The sequence below is a fragment of the Schistocerca piceifrons genome, unplaced genomic scaffold (assembly GCF_021461385.2).
Source record: "Schistocerca piceifrons isolate TAMUIC-IGC-003096 unplaced genomic scaffold, iqSchPice1.1 HiC_scaffold_1515, whole genome shotgun sequence".
NCBI classification, from domain to species: Eukaryota; Metazoa; Arthropoda; class Insecta; order Orthoptera; family Acrididae; genus Schistocerca; species Schistocerca piceifrons.
Window position 1 is genome coordinate 122,979 of NW_025727364.1, and position 20,971 is coordinate 143,949.

The 20,971-nt window shown below is 38.7% G+C and overlaps 1 protein-coding gene across 1 annotated transcript; it reads left to right on the top strand.

Moving 5' to 3' along the window:
• Nucleotides 1-9,914: 9,914 nt before the first annotated feature.
• On the top strand, nucleotides 9,915-12,129 carry LOC124734561 (the record flags this gene model as incomplete). The annotated part of the gene is made up of 3 exons (XM_047248543.1): nucleotides 9,915-10,558; nucleotides 10,712-11,578; nucleotides 12,022-12,129. Coding segments are annotated over exons 1-3 (1,619 nt in total), but the record flags the coding sequence as incomplete, so codon positions are not given.
• Between the last annotated feature and the right edge of the window lie 8,842 nt (nucleotides 12,130-20,971).

Below are 20,971 nucleotides of genomic sequence, written 5' to 3' on the forward strand. Positions count from 1 at the left end.
GGGATACAGTAAACCTGGAGTGAAGCATCGGAATCTATCACTAGTGTCAATGGAATGGTTCAAAACATAGACAGTAAGAAGAGTCAGTCTTCTTGTACTTAAGTCGGCATTGTGCATTTTGTATTTAATTCCGATGCAATTTCTATGTTTCATCGTCAATAAGAAGGTCCAAGGGATACTGTAAACCTGAAGTGACGCATCGAAATCCGAAACTAGTGTCACAGGAATGGTCCATAACAAAGAGAGTAGGAAGAGTCAGTCTTCGTGTACGTAAGTCGGCATTGTGCCTTTTGTATTTAATTCCGATGCAATTTCTGTGTTTCATCGTCAATAAGAAGGTCCAAGGGATACAGTAAACCTGAAGTGAAGCATCGGAATCTATAAGTAGTGTCACAGGAATGGTTCAAAACATAGTAATTAGGAAGAGTCGGTCTTCAAGTACTTAAGTCGGCACTGTGCCTTTTGTATTTAATTCCGATGCAATTACTGTGTTTCATCGTCAATAAGAAGGTACAAGGGATACAGTAAACCTGAAGTGAAGCATCGGAAACTATAACGAGTGTCACAGGAATCGTTCAAAACATAGACAGTGGGGAGAGTCAGTCTTCTTGTACTTAAGTCGGCATTGTGCCTTTTGTATTTAATTCCGATGCAATTTCTGTGTTTCATCGTCAATGAGAAGGTCCAAGGGATACAGTAAACCTGAAGTGAAGCATCGGAAACTATAACTAGTGTCACAGTTATGGTTCAAAACCAAGTCAGTAAGAAGAGTCATTCTTCTTATCCTTAATTCGGCATTGTGCCTTTGTATTTAATTCCGATGCAATTTCTGTGTTTCATCGTCAATCAGATGGTCCAAGGGATACAGTAAACCTCAAGTGAAGCATCGGAATCTATAACTAGTGTCACAGGAATAATTCGAAACATAGTCAGTAAGAAGAGTCAGTCTTCTTTTACTTAAGTCGGCATTCTGCCTTTTGTATTTAATTCCGATGCACTTTCTTTGTTTCATCGTCAATAACAAGGTCCAAGGGATACAGTAAACCTGGAGTGAAGCATCGGAATCTATCACTAGTGTCAATGGAATGGTTCAAAACATAGACAGTAAGAAGAGTCAGTCTTCTTGTACTTAAGTCGGCATTGTGCCTTTTGTATTTAATTCCGATGCAATTTCTGTGTTTCATCGTCAATAAGAAGGTCCTAGGGATACAGTAAACCTCAAGTGAAGCATCGGAATCTATAACTAGTGTCACAGGAATGATTCAAAACATAGTCAGTAGGAAGAGTCGGTCTTCATGTACTTAAGTCGGCTTTGTGCCTTTTGTATATAATTCCGATGCAATTTCTGTGTTTCATCGTCAATACGAAGGTCCAAGGGATACAGTAAACCACAAGTGAAGCATCTGAATCTATAACTAGTGTCACAGGAATGGTTCGAAACATAGTCAGTAGGAAGAGTCGGTCTTCATATACTTAAGTCTTCATTGTGGCTTTTGTATTTAATTCCGATGCAATTTCTGTGTTTCATCGTCAATAACAAGGTCCAAGGGATACAGTAAACCTGAAGTGAAGCATCAGAATCTATAATTAGTGTCACAGGAATGGTTCAAAACATAGACAGTAAGAAGAGTCAGTCTTCATGTACTTAAGTCGGCATTGTGCCTTTGTATTTAATTCCGATGCAATTTCTGTGTTTCATCGTCAATGAGAAGGTCCAAGCGATAAAGTAAACCTCAAGTGAAGCTTCGGAATCTATTACTAGTGTCAATGGAATTGTTCAAACATAGACGGTAAGAAAAGTCAGTCGTCTTGTACTTAAGGCGGCATTGTGCCTTTTCTATTTAACTCCGATGCAATTTCTGTGTTTCATCGTCAACAAGAAGGTCAGAGGGATACAGTAAACCTGAAGTGAAGCATCGAAATCCAAAACTAGAGTCACAGGAATGGTCCATAACATAGACAGTAGGAAGAGTCAGTCTTCGTGTACGTAAGTCGGCATTGTGCCTTTTGTATTTAATTCCGATGCAATTTCTGTGTTTCATCGTCAATAAGAAGGTCCAAGGGATACAGTAAACCTCAAGTGAAGCATCGGAATCTATAAGTAGTGTCACAGGAATGGTTCAAAACATAGTAATTAGGAAGAGTCGGTCTTCAAGTACTTAAGTCGGCACTGTGCCTTTTGTATTTAATTCCGATGCAATTTCTGTGTTTCATCGTCAATGAGAAGGTCCAAGGGATACAGTAAACCTGAAGTGAAGCAACGGAATCTATAACTAGTGTTACAGTTATGGTTCAAAACCAAGTCAGTAAGAAGAGTCATTCTTCTTATCCTTAAGTTGGCATTGTGCCTTTTGTATTTAATTCCGATGCCATTTCTGTGTTTCATCGTCAATAAGAAGGTCCTAGGGATACAGCAAACCTCAAGTGAAGCATCGGAATCTATAACTAGTGTCACAGGAATGATTCAAAGCATAGTCAGTAGGAGGAGTCGGTCTTCATGTACTTAAGTCGGCTTTGTGCCTTTTGTATTTCATTCCGATGCAATTTCTGTGTTTCATCGTCAATAAGAAGGTCCAAGGGATACAGTAAACCACAAGTGAAGCATCGGAATCTATAACTAGTGTCACAGGAATGGTTCAAAACATAGTCAGTAGGAAGAGTCGGTCTTCATGTACTTAAGTCTTCATTGTGGCTTTTGTATTTAATTCCGATGCAATTTCTGTGTTTCATCGTCAATAACAAGGTCCAAGGGATACAGTAAACCTGAAGTGAAGCATCGGATTCTAAAATTAGTGTCACAGGAATGGTTCAAAACATAGACAGTAAGAAGAGTCAGTCTTCATGTACTTAAGTCGGCATTGTGCCTTTGTATTTAATTCCGATGCAATTTCTGTGTTTCATCGTCAATGAGAAGGTCCAAGCGATAAAGTAAACCTCAAGTGAAGTGTCAATGGAATGGTTCAAAACATACTCAGTAGGAAGAATCAGTCTTCTTGTACTTAAGTCGGCATTGTGCCTTTTGTATTTAATTCCGGTGCAATTTCTATGTTTCATCGTCAATAAGAAGGTCCAAGGGATACTGTAAACCTGAAGTGAAGCATCGGAATCTATAACTAGTGTCACAGGAATTGTTCAAAACATAGACGGTAAGAAAAGTCAGTCGTCTTGTACTTAAGGCGGCATTGTGCCTTTTCTATTTAACTCCGATACAATTTCTGTGTTTCATCGGCAACAAGAAGGTCAGAGGGATACAGTAAACCTGAAGTGAAGCATCGAAATCCAAAACTAGTGTCACAGGAATGGTCCATAACAAAGACAGTAGGAAGAGTCAGTCTTCGTGTACGTAAGTCGGCATTGTGCCTTTTGTATTTAATTCCGATGCAATTTCTGTGTTTCATCGTCAATAAGAAGGTCCAAGAGATACAGTAAACCTCAAGTGAAGCATCGGAATCTATAAGTAGTGTCACAGGAATGGTTCAAAACATAGTAATTAGGAGGAGTCGGTCTTCAAGTACTTAAGTCGGCACTGTGCCTTTTGTATTTAATTCCGATGCAATTTCTGTGTTTCATCGTCAATAAGAAGGTACAAGGGATACAGTAAACCTGAAGTGAAGCATCGGAAACTATAACGAGTGTCACAGGAATCGTTCAAAACATAGACAGTGGGGAGAGTCAGTCTTCTTGTACTTAAGTCGGCATTGTGCCTTTTGTATTTAATTCCGATGCAATTTCTGTGTTTCATCGTCAATGAGAAGGTCGAAGGGATACAGTAAACCTGAAGTGAAGCAACGGAATCTATAACTAGTGTCACAGTTATGGTTCAAAACCAAGTCAGTAAGAAGAGTCATTCTTCTTATCCTTAAGTCGGCATTGTGCTTTTGTATTTAATTCCGATGCAATTTCTGTGTTTCATCGTCAATAAGAAGGTCCAAGGGACACAGTAAACCTCAAGTGAAGCATCGGAATCTATAACTAGTGTCACAGGAATAATTCGAAACATAGTCAGTAAGAAGAGTCAGTCTTCTTTTACTTAAGTCGGCATTCTGCCTTTTGTATTTAATTCCGATGCACTTTCTGTGTTTCATCGTCAATAACAAGGTCCAAGGGATACAGTAAACCTGGAGTGAAGCATCGGAATCTATCACTAGTGTCAATGGAATGGTTCAAAACATAGATAGTAAGAAGAGTCAGTCTTCTTGTACTTAAGTCGGCATTGTGCCTTTTGTATTTAATTCCGATGCAATTTCTGTGTTTCATCGTCAATAAGAAGGTCCTAGGGATACAGTAAACCTCAAGTGAAGCATCGGAATCTGTAACTAGTGTCACAGGAATGATTCAAAACATAGTCAGTAGGAAGATTCGGTCTTTATGTGCTTAAGTCGGCTTTGTGCCTTTTGTATTTAATTCCGATGCAATTTCTGTGTTTCATCGTCAATAAGAAGGTCCAAGGGATACAGTAAACCACAAGTGAAGCATCGGAATCTATAACTAGTGTCACAGGAACGGTTCAAAACATAGTCAGTAGGAAGAGTCGGTCTTCATGTACTTAAGTCTTCATTGTGGCTTTTGTATTTAATTCCGATGCAATTTCTGTGTTTCATCGTCAATGAGAAGGTCCAAGCGATAAAGTAAACCTCAAGTGAAGCTTCGGAATCTATTACTAGTGTCAATGGAATGGTTCAAAACATACTCAGTAGGAAGACTCAGTCTTCCTGTACTTAAGTCGGCATTGTGCCTTTTGTATTTAATTCCGATGCAATTTCTATGTTTCATCGTCAATAATAAGGTCCAAGGGATACTGTTAACCTGAAGTGAAGCATCGGAATCTAAAACTAGTATCACAGGAATTGTTCAAAACATAGATGGTAAGAAAAGTCAGTCGTCTTGTACTTAAGGCGGCATTGTGCCTTTTCTATTTAACTCCGATGCAATTTCTGTGTTTCATCGTCAATGAGAAGGTACAAGGGACAGTAAACCTGAAGTGAAGCATCGGAAACTATAACGAGTGTCACAGGAATCGTTCAAAACATAGACAGTGGGGAGAGTCAGTCTTCTTGTACTTAAGTCGGCATTGTGCCTTTTGTATTTAATTCCGATGCAATTTCTGTGTTTCATCGTCAATGAGAAGGTCCAAGGGATACAGTAAACCTGAAGTGAAGCATCGGAATCTATAACTAGTGTCACAGTTATGGTTCAAAACCAAATCAGTAAGAAGAGTCATTCTTCTTATCCTTAAGTCGGCATTGTGCCTTTTGTATTTAATTCCGATGCAATTTCTGTGTTTCATCGTCAATAAGAAGGTCCTAGGGATACAGTAAACCTCAAGTGAAGCATCGGAATCTATAACTAGTGTCACAGGAATGATTCAAAGCATAGTCAGTAGGAAGAGTCGTTCTTCATGTACTTAAGTCGGCTTTGTGCCTTTTGTATTTAATTCTGATGCAATTTCTGTGTTTCATCGTCAATAAGAAGGTCCAAGGGATACAGTAAGCCACAAGTGAAGCATCGGAATCTATAACTAGTGTCACAGGAACGGTTCAAAACATAGTCAGTAGGAAGAGTCGGTCTTCATGTACTTAAGTCTTCATTGTGGCTTTTGTATTTAATTCCGATGCAATTTCTGTCTTTCATCGTCAATGAGAAGGTCCAAGGGATACAGTAAACCTCAAGTGAAGCATCGGAATCTATAACTAGTGTCACAGTTATGGTTCAAAACCAAGTCAGTAAGAAGAGTCATTCTTCTTATCCTTAAGTCGGCATTGTGCCTTTTCTATTTAACTCCGATGCAATTTCTGTGTTTCATCGTCAACAAGAAGGTCAGAGGGATACAGTAAACCTGAAGTGAAGCATCGAAATCCAAAACTAGTGTCACAGGAATGGTCCATAACAAAGACAGTAGGAAGAGTCAGTCTTCGTGTACGTAAGTCGGCATTGTGCCTTTTGTATTTAATTCCGATGCAATTTCTGTGTTTCATCGTCAATAAGAAGGTCCAAGGGATACAGTAAACCTCAAGTGAAGCATCGGAATCTATAAGTAGTGTCACAGGAATGGTTCAAAACATAGTAATTAGGAAGAGTCGGTCTTCAAGTACTTAAGTCGGCACTGTGCCTTTGTATTTAATTCCGATGCAATTTCTGTGTTTCATCGTCAATAAGAAGGTACAAGGGATACAGTAAACCTGAAGTGAAGCATCGGAAACTATAACGAGTGTCACAGGAATCGTTCAAAACATAGACAGTGGGGAGAGTCAGTCTTCTTGTACTTAAGTCGGCATTGTGCCTTTTGTATTTAATTCCGATGCAATTTCTGTGTTTCATCGTCAACGAGAAGGTTCAAGGGATACAGTAAACCTCAAGTGAAGCATCGGAATCTATAACTAGTGTCACAGTTATGGTTCAAAACCAAGTCAGTAAGAAGAGTCATTCTTCTTATCCTTAAGTCGGCATTGTGCTTTTGTATTTAATTCCGATGCAATTTCTGTGTTTCATCGTCAATAAGAAGGTCCAAGGGATACAGTAAACCTGAAGTGAAGCTTCGGAATCTACAACTAGTGTCACAGGAATGGTTTAAAACGTAGTCAGTAAGAAGAGTCAGTCTTCTTGTATTTAAGACGGCATTGTGCTTTTTCTATTTAATTCCGATGCAATTTCTGTGTTTCATCGTCAATAACAAGGTCCAATGGATACAGCAAACCTGATGTGAAGCATCGGAATCTATAACTAGTGTCACAGGAATGGTTCAAAACATAGACAGTAAGAAGAGTCAGTCTTCTTTTACTTAGGTCGGCATTGTGCATTTTGTATTTAATTCCGATGCACCTTCTGTGTTTCATCGTCATTAACAAGGTCCAAGGGATACAGTAAACCTCAAGTGAAGCATCGGAATCTTTAACTATTGTCACAGGAATGGTTCAAAACATAGTCAGTAGGAAGAGTCGTTCTTCATGTACTTAAGTCGGCATTGTGCCTATTGTATTTAATTCCGATGCAATTTCTGTGCTTCATCGTCAATAAGAAGGTGCAAGGGATACAGTAAAGCTGAAGTGAAGCATCGGAATCTATAACTAGTGTCACACTAATGGTTCGAAACAAAGTCATTAAGAACAGTCAGTCTTCTTGTCCTTAAGTCGGCATTGTGCATTTTGTATTTCATTCCGATGCAATAACTGTTTCATCGTCAATAAGAAGGTCCAAGGGATACAGTAAACCTGGAGTGTAGCATCGGAATCTATAACTAGTGTCACAGGAATGCTTCAAAACATAGTAATTAGGAGGAGTCGGTCTTCAAGTACTTAAGTCGGCACTGTGCCTTTTGTATTTAATTCCGATGCAATTTCTGTGTTTCATCGTCAATAAGAAGGTACAAGGGATACAGTAAACCTGAAGTGAAGCATCGGAAACTATAACGAGTGTCACAGGAATCGTTCAAAACATAGACAGTGGGGAGAGTCAGTCTTCTTGTACTTAAGTCGGCATTGAGACTTTTGTATTTAATTCCGATGCAATTTCTGTGTTTCATCGTCAATGAGAAGGTCCAAGGGATACAGTAAACCTGAAGTGAAGCAACGGAATCTATAACTAGTGTCACAGTTATGGTTCAAAACCAAGTCAGTAAGAAGAGTCATTCTTCTTATCCTTAAGTCGGCATTGTGCTTTTGTATTTAATTCCGATGCAATTTCTGTGTTTCATCGTCAATAAGAAGGTCCAAGGGACACAGTAAACCTCAAGTGAAGCATCGGAATCTATAACTAGTGTCACAGGAATAATTCGAAACATAGTCAGTAAGAAGAGTCAGTCTTCTTTTACTTAAGTCGGCATTCTGCCTTTTGTATTTAATTCCGATGCACTTTCTGTGTTTCATCGTCAATAACAAGGTCCAAGGGATACAGTACACCTGGAGTGAAGCATCGCAATCTATGACTAGTGTCAATGGAATGGTTCAAAACATAGACAGTAAGAAGAGTCAGTCTTCTTGTACTTAAGTCGGCATTCTGCCTTTTGTATTTAATTCCGATGCAATTTCTGTGTTTCATCGTCAATAAGAAGGTCCTAGGGATACAGTAAACCTCAAGTGAAGCATCGGAATCTATAACTAGTGTCACAGGAATGATTCAAAACATAGTCAGTAGGAAGATTCGGTCTTCATGTACTTAAGTCGGCTTTGTGCCTTTTGTATTTAATTCCGATGCAATTTCTGTGTTTCATCGTCAATAAGAAGGTCCAAGGGATACAGTAAACCACAAGTGAAGCATCGGAATCTATAACTAGTGTCACAGGAATGGTTCAAAACATAGTCAGTAGGAAGAGTCGGTCTTCATGTACTTAAGTCTTCATTGTGGCTTTTGTATTTAATTCCGATGCAATTTCTGTGTTTCATCGTCAATAACAAGGTCCAAGGGATACAGTAAACCTGAAGTGAAGCATCGAAATCCAAAACTAGTGTCACAGGAATGGTCCATAACAAAGACAGTAGGAAGAGTCAGTCTTCGTGTACGTAAGTCGGCATTGTGCCTTTTGTATTTAATTCCGATGCAATTTCTGTGTTTCATCGTCAATAAGAAGGTCCAAGGGATACAGTAAACCTCAAGTGAAGCATCGGAATCTATAAGTAGTGTCACAGGAATGGTTCAAAACATAGTAATTAGGAAGAGTCGGTCTTCAAGTACTTAAGTCGGCACTGTGCCTTTTGTATTTAATTCCGATGCAATTTCTGTGTTTCATCGTCAATAAGAAGGTACAAGGGATACAGTAAACCTGAAGTGAAGCATCGGAAACTATAACGAGTGTCACAGGAATCGTTCAAAACATAGACAGTGGGGAGAGTCAGTCTTCTTGTACTTAAGTCGGCATTGTGCCTTTTGTATTTAATTCCGATGCAATTTCTGTGTTTCATCGTCAACGAGAAGGTCCAAGGGATACAGTAAACCTCAAGTGAAGCATCGGAATCTATAACTAGTGTCACAGTTATGGTTCAAAACCAAGTCAGTAAGAAGAGTCATTCTTCTTATCCTTAAGTCGGCATTGTGCTTTTGTATTTAATTCCGATGCAATTTCTGTGTTTCATCGTCAATAAGAAGGTCCAAGGGATACAGTAAACCTGAAGTGAAGCTTCGGAATCTACAACTAGTGTCACAGGAATGGTTTAAAACGTAGTCAGTAAGAAGAGTCAGTCTTCTTGTATTTAAGACGGCATTGTGCTTTTTCTATTTAATTCCGATGCAATTTCTGTGTTTCATCGTCAATAACAAGGTCCAATGGATACAGCAAACCTGATGTGAAGCATCGGAATCTATAACTAGTGTCACAGGAATGGTTCAAAACATAGACAGTAAGAAGAGTCAGTCTTCTTTTACTTAGGTCGGCATTGTGCATTTTGTATTTAATTCCGATGCACCTTCTGTGTTTCATCGTCATTAACAAGGTCCAAGGGATACAGTAAACCTCAAGTGAAGCATCGGAATCTTTAACCCTGCTGTTCTGTTCGGGTCTATATGACCCGAAACGAATATGAACGTTATTTTACATTATGTAAATACCAATATATATTTATGAAACTTTGTGACTTTGTCTGAAAATGGATGAGCAGCATGTGTTTTAAAAGGTTTTAAAAAAGTTTAAGAAGTTTGGGCTTCAACTGTAATAGTTGCATATGTAATGTTCGGGTCATAATGACCCGACACAAATATGTTTAGTGTAACTCGTATTTATTTCTAAAATCTGGAAATGGCGAAAATTATTTTTGTTGTGTTGTGTGGGAATAGTGACTGCATCATTCCAACTTACTCTCAACAATCACCTAAAGCTCCATGCGTTCACAACAATGGGCTTGTTTGTTGCTTTCCCCAGGAAATAATAATTGGCAGTTCTCAATAATTGGAATGCTTTGTTTCTGCCCAGTTTGACTTGTGACACCATGGCGATGAGACCATTGAATGATCGTGAGTTGGAAGAAATAGTAAATGCCTCACCAGATGAAGGATCACTTTCTGAGTTTGAAGATCACATCAGCAATGCATCTGAAAGCGAGTGTTCCGATGACAGTTACGACAGTCCACAGCCCATACAAAATAGTGTAGAGACTTTTCTTTCTAAAAATGGGAATATAGAATGGCAGTTGCATCCACCAGCACAACATGGTCGCCTACCAGCTTCGAACATCATCAAGAGTACCCCAGGAGTTACCAGGTATGCAGTCAGCAGAATATCTGATGTAAAATGTTCATTTGAAGCAGTATTTCACACAGCGCTTCAAAATGAAATAATAGAGATGACAAATATTGAAGGGCAGCGAGTTTATGGTGAACAGTGGACAGATATTGATGGTTCTGTTTTCCATGCATACTTAGGACTCTTACTCCTAGCGGGTGTATATCGATCTCATGGGGAGTCTACAAAAAGTTTGTGGGATAAAGATACTGGGCGAAACATATTTCGAGCAACCATGTCTCATGAAACATTCTGTAAGATATCACGTGTCCTGCGATTTGACAAGAAATCTACTAGAGAGGAAAGACGACGTACTGACAAACTTGCCGCAATTCGTAGTATTTGGGAGAAGTGGGTAGAGGTCCTTCCTAAACTGTATAATCCAGGAGAAAATGTTACTGTTGACGAGCAGTTAGTAGCATTTAGAGGTCGCTGTCCATTCAAGCAGTATATCCCAAGTAAACCGGCAAAATATGGGATCAAAATATGGACCATGTGTGACAGCAAAACTTCATACGTACTGAAAGCCCAAATTTATACAGGAAAGGTGAGTGGAGCGGCACCAGAAAGAAATCAGGGAATGAGGGTGGTATCTGATCTCACTTCTGAGTTACGTGGTCAGAATATCACGTGTGACAACTTTTTTACGTCGTACAATTTGGGGCAGCTGCTTCTGAAAAGGAAATTGACTATGTTGGGAACTATACGGAAAAATAAGCCGGAGCTTCCACACAAAATGACCAACAAGGAGGTACACAGCTCTTCATTTTACTTCACAAATGACACTACTGTGGTTAATTATATTCCTAAGAGACACAAGAATGTTGTACTTATGAGCACTCTCCACCATGATGCGGAAATCAGTGACAGGGCTGATAAGAAGCCAAAAATGATTTTGGACTATAATTCAACCAAAGGTGCTGTAGACACGCTTGATCAGTTATTAGGTACATATACATGCAAACGAAAAAGTAATAGGTGGCCAATGATAGTTTTCTACAATATTCTTGATGTTTCTGCTTATAATGCATACGTTTTGTGGATTTCGGTTGACCCTAATTGGAATGCAAGCAAATTGACTAGAAGGAGAATATTCTTGGAGGAACTTGGAAAGTCACTGATAAAAGAACATATTGCATCAAGAACGCATTTCCCAAGAACAGAAGATTCTTTGAGAATGGTCACAAGCATCCAAAACCCGAATGATGTGGGTGGTGTGTCAGAATCGGTAACAACAAGAAAATCTACAAAACGTGCACGCTGTAAGTTCTGTCCATCAAGTAATGACAATAAAACAAACATGGTGTGTGGAAAATGTAGTAAACATATTTGCAAGAAACATGTAACCTACTTGTGTCCACAGTGCAAGCAGTAAGAAAAGAACTGTAGTATTTTATAAGATGATTGTATTGAAAATTCTGTTGTTTCAAATTTATGTGAATACTTGTGCCTAAACTACAATCAGTAAGAAGAGAGGATTCTAAAGTTGTAGTGCTTTCTATGTTGGAATGTAATAAAAAAACTGTAGTGTGTTCTGTACTGTAGTGTGCTCTAAGATGAATATCTGTAATGACAACTGTCTGTTGTTAGAAAATGTCAATACTTACGTCTAAACTGTCAACAATAAGAATAGAAGTATGGAAAAACTGTAGTGCTTTCTAAGTTGAATGCCTGTAATGGAAACTGTCTGTTGTTTCAAATTTATGTGCATATTTAAATGAAAAATATCCCTCAATAAAGTTGTATGCATTGTTATTATTATTATTATTACCATTATTATTATTATTATTATTATTATTATTATTACTAACAAGGTACTGGAATAGAACAACAATGTCGATAGCTAAAACTGTACCAAAATTTATGTTTCTAAAGCATTTTGATATGTCGGGTCATATTGACCCGAACAGTATATATGTCAAGTAAAAGTGAACAGAACAGCAGGGTTAACTATTGTCACAGGAATGGTTCAAAACATAGTCAGTAGGAAGAGTCGTTCTTCATGTACTTAAGTCGGCATTGTGCCTATTGTATTTAATTCCGATGCAATTTCTGTGCTTCATCGTCAATAAGAAGGTGCAAGGGATACAGTAAAGCTGAAGTGAAGCATCGGAATCTATAACTAGTGTCACACTAATGGTTCGAAACAAAGTCATTAAGAACAGTCAGTCTTCTTGTCCTTAAGTCGGCATTGTGCATTTTGTATTTCATTCCGATGCAATAACTGTTTCATCGTCAATAAGAAGGTCCAAGGGATACAGTAAACCTGGAGTGTAGCATCGGAATCTATAACTAGTGTCACAGGAATGCTTCAAAACATAGTAATTAGGAGGAGTCGGTCTTCAAGTACTTAAGTCGGCACTGTGCCTTTTGTATTTAATTCCGATGCAATTTCTGTGTTTCATCGTCAATAAGAAGGTACAAGGGATACAGTAAACCTGAAGTGAAGCATCGGAAACTATAACGAGTGTCACAGGAATCGTTCAAAACATAGACAGTGGGGAGAGTCAGTCTTCTTGTACTTAAGTCGGCATTGAGACTTTTGTATTTAATTCCGATGCAATTTCTGTGTTTCATCGTCAATGAGAAGGTCCAAGGGATACAGTAAACCTGAAGTGAAGCAACGGAATCTATAACTAGTGTCACAGTTATGGTTCAAAACCAAGTCAGTAAGAAGAGTCATTCTTCTTATCCTTAAGTCGGCATTGTGCTTTTGTATTTAATTCCGATGCAATTTCTGTGTTTCATCGTCAATAAGAAGGTACAAGGGACACAGTAAACCTCAAGTGAAGCATCGGAATCTATAACTAGTGTCACAGGAATAATTCGAAACATAGTCAGTAAGAAGAGTCAGTCTTCTTTTACTTAAGTCGGCATTCTGCCTTTTGTATTTAATTCCGATGCACTTTCTGTGTTTCATCGTCAATAACAAGGTCCAAGGGATACAGTACACCTGGAGTGAAGCATCGCAATCTATGACTAGTGTCAATGGAATGGTTCAAAACATAGACAGTAAGAAGAGTCAGTCTTCTTGTACTTAAGTCGGCATTCTGCCTTTTGTATTTAATTCCGATGCAATTTCTGTGTTTCATCGTCAATAAGAAGGTCCTAGGGATACAGTAAACCTCAAGTGAAGCATCGGAATCTATAACTAGTGTCACAGGAATGATTCAAAACATAGTCAGTAGGAAGATTCGGTTTTCATGTACTTAAGTCGGCTTTGTGCCTTTTGTATTTAATTCCGATGCAATTTCTGTGTTTCATCGTCAATAAGAAGGTCCAAGGGATACAGTAAACCACAAGTGAAGCATCGGAATCTATAACTAGTGTCACAGGAATGGTTCAAAACATAGTCAGTAGGAAGAGTCGGTCTTCATGTACTTAAGTCTTCATTGTGGCTTTTGTATTTAATTCCGATGCAATTTCTGTGTTTCATCGTCAATAACAAGGTCCAAGGGATACAGTAAACCTGAAGTGAAGCATCGAAATCCAAAACTAGTGTCACAGGAATGGTCCATAACAAAGACAGTAGGAAGAGTCAGTCTTCGTGTACGTAAGTCGGCATTGTGCCTTTTGTATTTAATTCCGATGCAATTTCTGTGTTTCATCGTCAATAAGAAGGTACAAGGGACAGTAAACCTGAAGTGAAGCATCGGAAACTATAACGAGTGTCACAGGAATCGTTCAATACATAGACAGTGGGGAGAGTCAGTCTTCTTGTACTTAAGTCGGCATTGTGCCTTTTGTATTTAATTCCGATATAATTTCTGTGTTTCTTCGTCAATGAGAAGGTCCAAGGGATACAGTAAACCTGAAGTGAAGCATCGGAATCTATAACTAGTGTCACAGTTATGGTTCAAAACCAAATCAGTAAGAAGAGTCATTCTTCTTATCCTTAAGTCGGCATTGTGCCTTTTGTATTTAATTCCGATGCAATTTCTGTGTTTCATCGTCAATAAGAAGGTCCTAGGGATACAGTAAACCTCAAGTGAAGCATCGGAATCTATAACTAGTGTCACAGGAATGATTCAAAGCATAGTCAGTAGGAAGAGTCGGTCTTCATGTACTTAAGTCGGCTTTGTGCCTTTTGGATTTAATTCCGATGCAATTTCTATGTTTCATCGTCAATAAGAAGGTCCAAGGGATACAGTAAACCACAAGTGAAGCATCGGAATCTATAACTAGTGTCACAGGAACGGTTCAAAACATAGTCAGTAGGAAGAGTCGGTCTTCATGTACTTAAGTCTTCATTGTGGCTTTTGTATTTAATTCCGATGCAATTTCTGTGTTTCATCGTCAATAACAAGGTCCAAGGGATACAGTAAACCTGAAGTGAAGCATCGGAATCTATAATTAGTGTCACAGGTATGGTTCAAAACATAGACAGTAAGAAGAGTCAGTCTTCATGTACTTAAGTCGGCATTGTGCCTTTGTATTTAATTCCGATGCAATTTCTGTGTTTCATCGTCAATGAGAAGGTCCAAGCGACAAAGTAAACCTCAAGTGAAGCTTCGGAATCTATTACTAGTGTCAATGGAATGGTTCAAAACATACTCAGTAGGAAGAATCAGTCTTCTTGTACTTAAGTCGGCATTGTGCCTTTTGTATTTAATTCCGATGAAATTTCTATGTTTCATCGTCAATAAGAAGGTCCAAGGGATACTGTAAACCTGAAGTGAAGCATCGGAATCTATAACCAGTGTCACAGGAATTGTTCAAAACATAGACGGTAAGAAAAGTCAGTCGTCTTGTACTTAAGGCGGCATTGTGCCTTTTCTATTTAACTCCGATGCAATTTCTGTGTTTCATCGTCAACAAGAAGGTCAGAGGGATACAGTAAACCTAAAGTGAAGCATCGAAATCCAAAACTAGTGTCACAGGAATGGTCCATAACAAAGACAGTAGGAAGAGTCAGTCTTCGTGTACGTAAGTTGGCATTGTGCCTTTTGTATTTAATTCCGATGCAATTTCTGTGTTTCATCGTCAATAAGGAGGTCCAAGGGATACAGTAAACCTCAAGTGAAGCATCGGAATCTATAAGTAGTGTCACAGGAATGTTTCAAAACATAGTAATTAGGAAGAGTCGGTCTTCAAGTACTTAAGTCGGCACTGTGCCTTTTGTATTTAATTCCGATGCAATTTCTGTGTTTCATCGTCAATAAGAAGGTACAAGGGATACAGTAAACCTGAAGTGAAGCATCGGAAACTATAACGAGTGTCACAGGAATCGTTCAAAACATAGACAGTGGGGAGAGTCAGTCTTCTTGTACTTAAGTCGGCATTGTGCCTTTTGTATTTAATTACGATGCAATTTCTGTGTTTCATCGTCAATGAGAAGGTCCAAGGGATACAGTAAACCTCAAGTGAAGCATCGGAATCTATAACTAGTGTCACAGTTATGGTTCAAAACCAAGTCAGTAAGAAGAGTAATTCTTCTTATCCTTAAGTCGGCATTGTGCTTTTGTATTTAATTCCGATGCAATTTCTGTGTTTCATCGTCAATAAGAAGGTCCAAGGGATACAGTAAACCTGAAGTGAAGCTTCGGAATCTACAACTAGTGTCACAGGAATGGTTTAAAACGTAGTCAGTAAGAAGAGTCAGTCTTCTTGTATTTAAGACGGCATTGTGCTTTTTCTATTTAATTCCGATGCAATTTCTGTGTTTCATCGTCAATAACAAGGTCCAAGGGATACAGCAAACCTGATGTGAAGCATCGGAATCTATAACTATTGTCACAGGAATGGTTCAAAACATAGTCAGTAGGAAGAGTCGTTCTTCATGTACTTAAGTCGGCATTGTGCCTATTGTATTTAATTCCGATGCAATTTCTGTGCTTCTTCGTCAATAAGAAGGTGCAAGGGATACAGTAAACCTGAAGTGAAGCATCGGAATCTATAACTAGTGCCACACTAATGGTTCAAAACAAAGTCATTAAGAACAGTCAGTCTTCTTGTCCTTAAGTCGGCATTGTGCATTTTGTATTTCATTCCGATGCAATAACTGTGTTTCATCGTCAATAAGAAGGTCCAAGGGATACAGTAAACCTGGAGTGTAGCATCGGAATCTATAACTAGTGTCACAGGAATGGTTCGAAACATAGTCAGTAAGAAGAGTCAGTCTTCTTTTACTTAAGTCGGCATTCTGCCTTTTGTATTTAATTCCGATGCACTTTCTGTGTTTCATCGTCAATAACAGGGTCCAAGGGATACAGTAAACCTGGAGGGAAGCATCGGAATCTATCACTAGTGTCAATGGAATGGTTCAAAACATGGACAGTAAGAAGAGTCAGTCTTCTTGTACTGAAGTCGGCATTGTGCCTTTTGTATTTAATTCCGATGCAATTTCTGTGTTTCATCGTCAATATGAAGGTCCAAGGGATACAGTAAACCTGGAGCGAAGCATTGGAATCTATAACTAGTGTCACAGGAATGGTTCATAGCATAGACAGTAAGAAGAGTCAGTCTTCTTGTACTTAAGTCGGCATTGTGCCTTTTGTATTTAATTCCGATGCAATTTCTGTGTTTCATCGTCAATACGAAGGTCCAAGGGATACAGTAAACTTGGAGTGTAGCATCGGAATCTATAACTAGTGTCACAGAAATGGTTCAAAACATAGACAGTAAGTAGTGTCAGTCTTCTTGTACTTAAGTCGGCATTGTGCCTTTTGTATTTAATTCCGATGCAATTTCTGTGTTTAATCGTCAATAAGAAGGTCCAAAGGATACAGTAAACCTGAAGTGAAGCATCGGAATCTAAAGATAGTGTCACAGGAATGGTTCAAACATAGTCACTAAGAAGAGTCATCTTCTCGTACTTAAGTCGGCATTGTGCCTTTTGTATTTTATTCCGATGCAATTTCTGTGTTTCATCGTCAATAAGAAGGTCCAAGGGATACAGTAAACCTCAAGTGAAGCATCGGAAACTATAACTAGTGTCACAGGAATGGTTCAAAACATAGTCAGTAGGAAGAGTCGGTCTTCATGTACTTAGGTCCTCATTGTGCCTTTTGTATTTCATTCCGATCCAATTACTGTGTTTCATCATCAATAAGAAGGTCCAAGGGATACAGTAAACCTGAAGTGAAGCATCGGAATCTACAACTAGTGTCACAGGAATGGTTTAAAACGTAGTCAGTAAGAAGAGTCAGTCTTCTTGTATTTAAGACGGCATTGTGCTTTTTCTATTTAATTCCGATGCAATTTCTGTGTTTCATCGTCAATAAGAAGGTCTAAGGGATACAGTAAACCTGGAGTGTAGCATCGGAATCTATAACTAGAGTCACAGGAATGGTTCAAACATAGACAGTAAGAAGAGTCAGGCTTCGTGTACTTAAGTCGGCTTTTAGACTTTTGTATTTAATTCCTATGCAATTTCTGTGATTCATCGTCAATAAGAGGGTCCAAGGGATACAGTAAACCTAAAGTGAAGCATCGGAATCTATAACTAGTGTCACAGGAATGGTTCAAAACATAGTCAATAAGAAGTGTCACTCTTCTTGTACTTAAATCGGCGTTGTGCCTTTTCTATTTAATTCCGATACAATTTCTGTGTTTCATCGTCAATATCAAGGTCCTAGGGATACAGCAAACATGGAGTGAAGCATCGGAATTTATAACTAGTGTCACAGGAATCGTTCAAAACATAGACAGTAGGAAGAGTCAGTCTTCTTGTACTTATGTCGGCATTGTGCCTTTTGTATGTAATTCCGATGCCATTTCAGTGTTTCATCGTCAATAAGAAAGTCAGTGAGATACAGTAAACCTGAAGCTATAGCTAGTGTCACAGGAATGGTTCAAAACGTAGTCAGTAAGAAGAGTAAGTCTTCTTGTCCTTAAGTCGGCATTGTGCCTTTTCTATTTAATTCCGATGCAATTTCTGTGTTTCATCGTCATTACGAAGGTCCAAGGGATACAGTAAACGTGGAGTGAAGCATCGGAACCTATAACTAGTGTCACAGGAATGGTTCACATCATAGACAGTAAGAAGAGTCAGTCTTCGTGTACTTAAGTCGGAATTTTGCCTCTTGTATTTAATTCCGATGCAATTTCTGTGTTTCATCGTCAATAAGAAGGTCCAAGGGATACAGTAAACCTGAAGTGAAGGTTCGGAATCTACAACTAGTGTCACAGGAATGGTTCAAAAACATAGTCAGTAAGAAGAGTCAGTCTTCTTGTAATTAAGTCGGCATTGTGCCTTTTCTATTTAATTCCGATGCAATTTCTGTGTTTCATCGTCAATAACAAGGTCCAAGGGATACAGTAAACTAGGAGTGAAGCATCGGAATCTATAACTAGTGTCAATGGAATGGTTCAAAACATAGACATTAAGAAGAGTCAGTCTTCTTGTACTTATGCCGGCATTGTGCCTTTTGCATTTAATTCCGATGCAATTTCTGTGTTTTATCGTCAATATGAAGGTCAGGGGGATACAGTAAACCTGAAGTGAGGCATCGGAATCTATAGCTAGTGTCACAGGAATGGTTCAAAACATAGTCAGTAAGAAGAGTCAGTCTTCTTGTACTTAAGTCGGCATTGTGCCTTTTGTATTTAATTCCGATGCAATTTCTGTGTTTAATCGTCAATAAGAAGGTCCAATTGATACAGTAAACCAGAAGTGAAGCATCGGAATCTATAGATAGTGTCACAGGAATGGTCCAAACATAGTCACTAAGAAGAGTCATCTTCTTGTACTTAAGTCGGCATTGTGCCTTTTGTATTTTATTCCGATGCAATTTCTGTGTTTCATCGTCAATAAGAGGGTCCAAGGGATACAGTAAACCTCACGTGAAGCATCGGAATCTATAACTAGTGTCACAGGAATGGTTCAAAACATAGTCAGTAGGATGAGTCGGTCTTCATGTACTTAGGTCCTCATTGTGCCTTTTGTATTTAACTCCGATGCAATTACGGTGTTTCATCATCAATAAGAAGGTCCAAGGGATACAGTAAACCTGAAGTGAATAATCGGAATCTACAACTAGTGTCACAGGAATGGTTTAAAACGTAGTCAGTAAGAAGAGTCAGTCTTCTTGTATTTAAGACGGCATTGTGCTTTTTCTATTTAATTCCGATGCAATTTCTGTGTTTCATCGTCAATAACAAGGTCCAAGGGATACAGCAAACCTGATGTGAAGCATCGGAATCTATAACTAGTGTCACAGGAATGGTTCAAACATAGACAGTAAGAAGAGTCAGGCTTCGTGTACTTAAGTCGGCTTTTATACTTTTGTATTTAATTCCTATGCAATTTCTGTGATTCATCGTCAATAAGAAGGTCCAAGGGATACAGTAAACCTAAAGTGAAGCATCGGAATCTATAACTAGTGTCACAGGAATGGTTCAAAAAATAGTCAGTAAGAAGTGTCACTCTTCTTGTACTTAAATCGGCATTGTGCCTATTCTATTTAATTCCGATGCAATTTCTGTGTTTCATCGTCAATAACAAGGTCCAAGGGATACAGCAAACATGGAGTGAAGCATCGGAATCTATAACTAGTGTCACAGGAATGGTTCAAAAACATAGACAGTAGGAAGAGTCAGTCTTCTTGTACTTAAGTCGGCATTGTGCCTTTTGTATGTAATTCCGATGCCATTTCTGTGTTTCATCGTCAATAAGAAAGTCAGTGAGATACAGTAAACCTGAAGCTATAGCTAGTGTCACAGGAATGGTTCAAAACGTAGTCAGTAAGAAGAGTCAGTCTTCTTGTCCTTAGTCGGCATTGTGCCTTTTCTATTTAATTCCGATGCAATTTCTGTGTTTCAATCGTCAATACGAAGGTCCAAGGGATGCAGTAAACGTGGAGTGAAGCATCGGAACCTATAACTAGTGTCACAGGAATGGTTCACATCATAGACAGTAAGAAAAGTCAGTCTTCGTGTACTTAAGTCGGAATTTTGCCTCTTGTATTTAATTCCGATACAATTTCTGTGTTTCATCGTCAATAAGAAGGTCCAAGGGGATACAGTAAACCTGAACTGAAGGTTCGGAATCTACAACTAGTGTCACAGGAATGGTTCAAAACATAGTCAGTAAGAAGAGTCATTCTTCTTGTAATTAAGTCGGCATTGTGCCTTTTCTATTTAATTCCGATGCAATTTCTGTGTTTCCATCGTCAATACAAGGTCCAAGGGATACAGTAAACTAGGAGTGAAGCATCGGAATCTATAACTAGTGTCAATGGAATGGTTCAAAACATAGACATTAAGAAGAGTCAGTCTTCTTGTACTTATGCCGGCATTGTGCCTTTTGCATTTAATTCCGATGCAATTTCTGTGTTTTATCGTCATATGAAGGTCAGAGGGATTACAGTAAACCTGAAGTGAAGCATCGGAATCTATAGCTAGTGTCACAGGAATGGTTCAAAACATAGTCAGTAAGAAGAGTCAGTCTTCTTGTACTTATGTCGGCATTGTGCCGTTTGTATTTAATTCCGATGCAATTTCTGTGTTTAATCGTCAATAAGAAGTCCAAGGGATACAGTAAAACCTGAAGTGAAGCATCGGAATCTATAGATAGTGTCACAGGAATTGTTCAAACATAGTCACTAAGAAGAGTCATCTTCTTGTACTTAAGTCGGCATTGTGCCTTTTGTATTTTATTCCGATGCAATTTCTGTGTTTCATCGTCAATAAGAAGGTCCAAGGGATACAGTAAACCTCAAGTGAAGCATCGGAATCTATAACTAGTGTCACAGGAATGGTTCAAAACATAGTCAGTAGGATGAGTCGGTCTTCATGTACTTAGGTCCTCATTGTGCCTTTTGT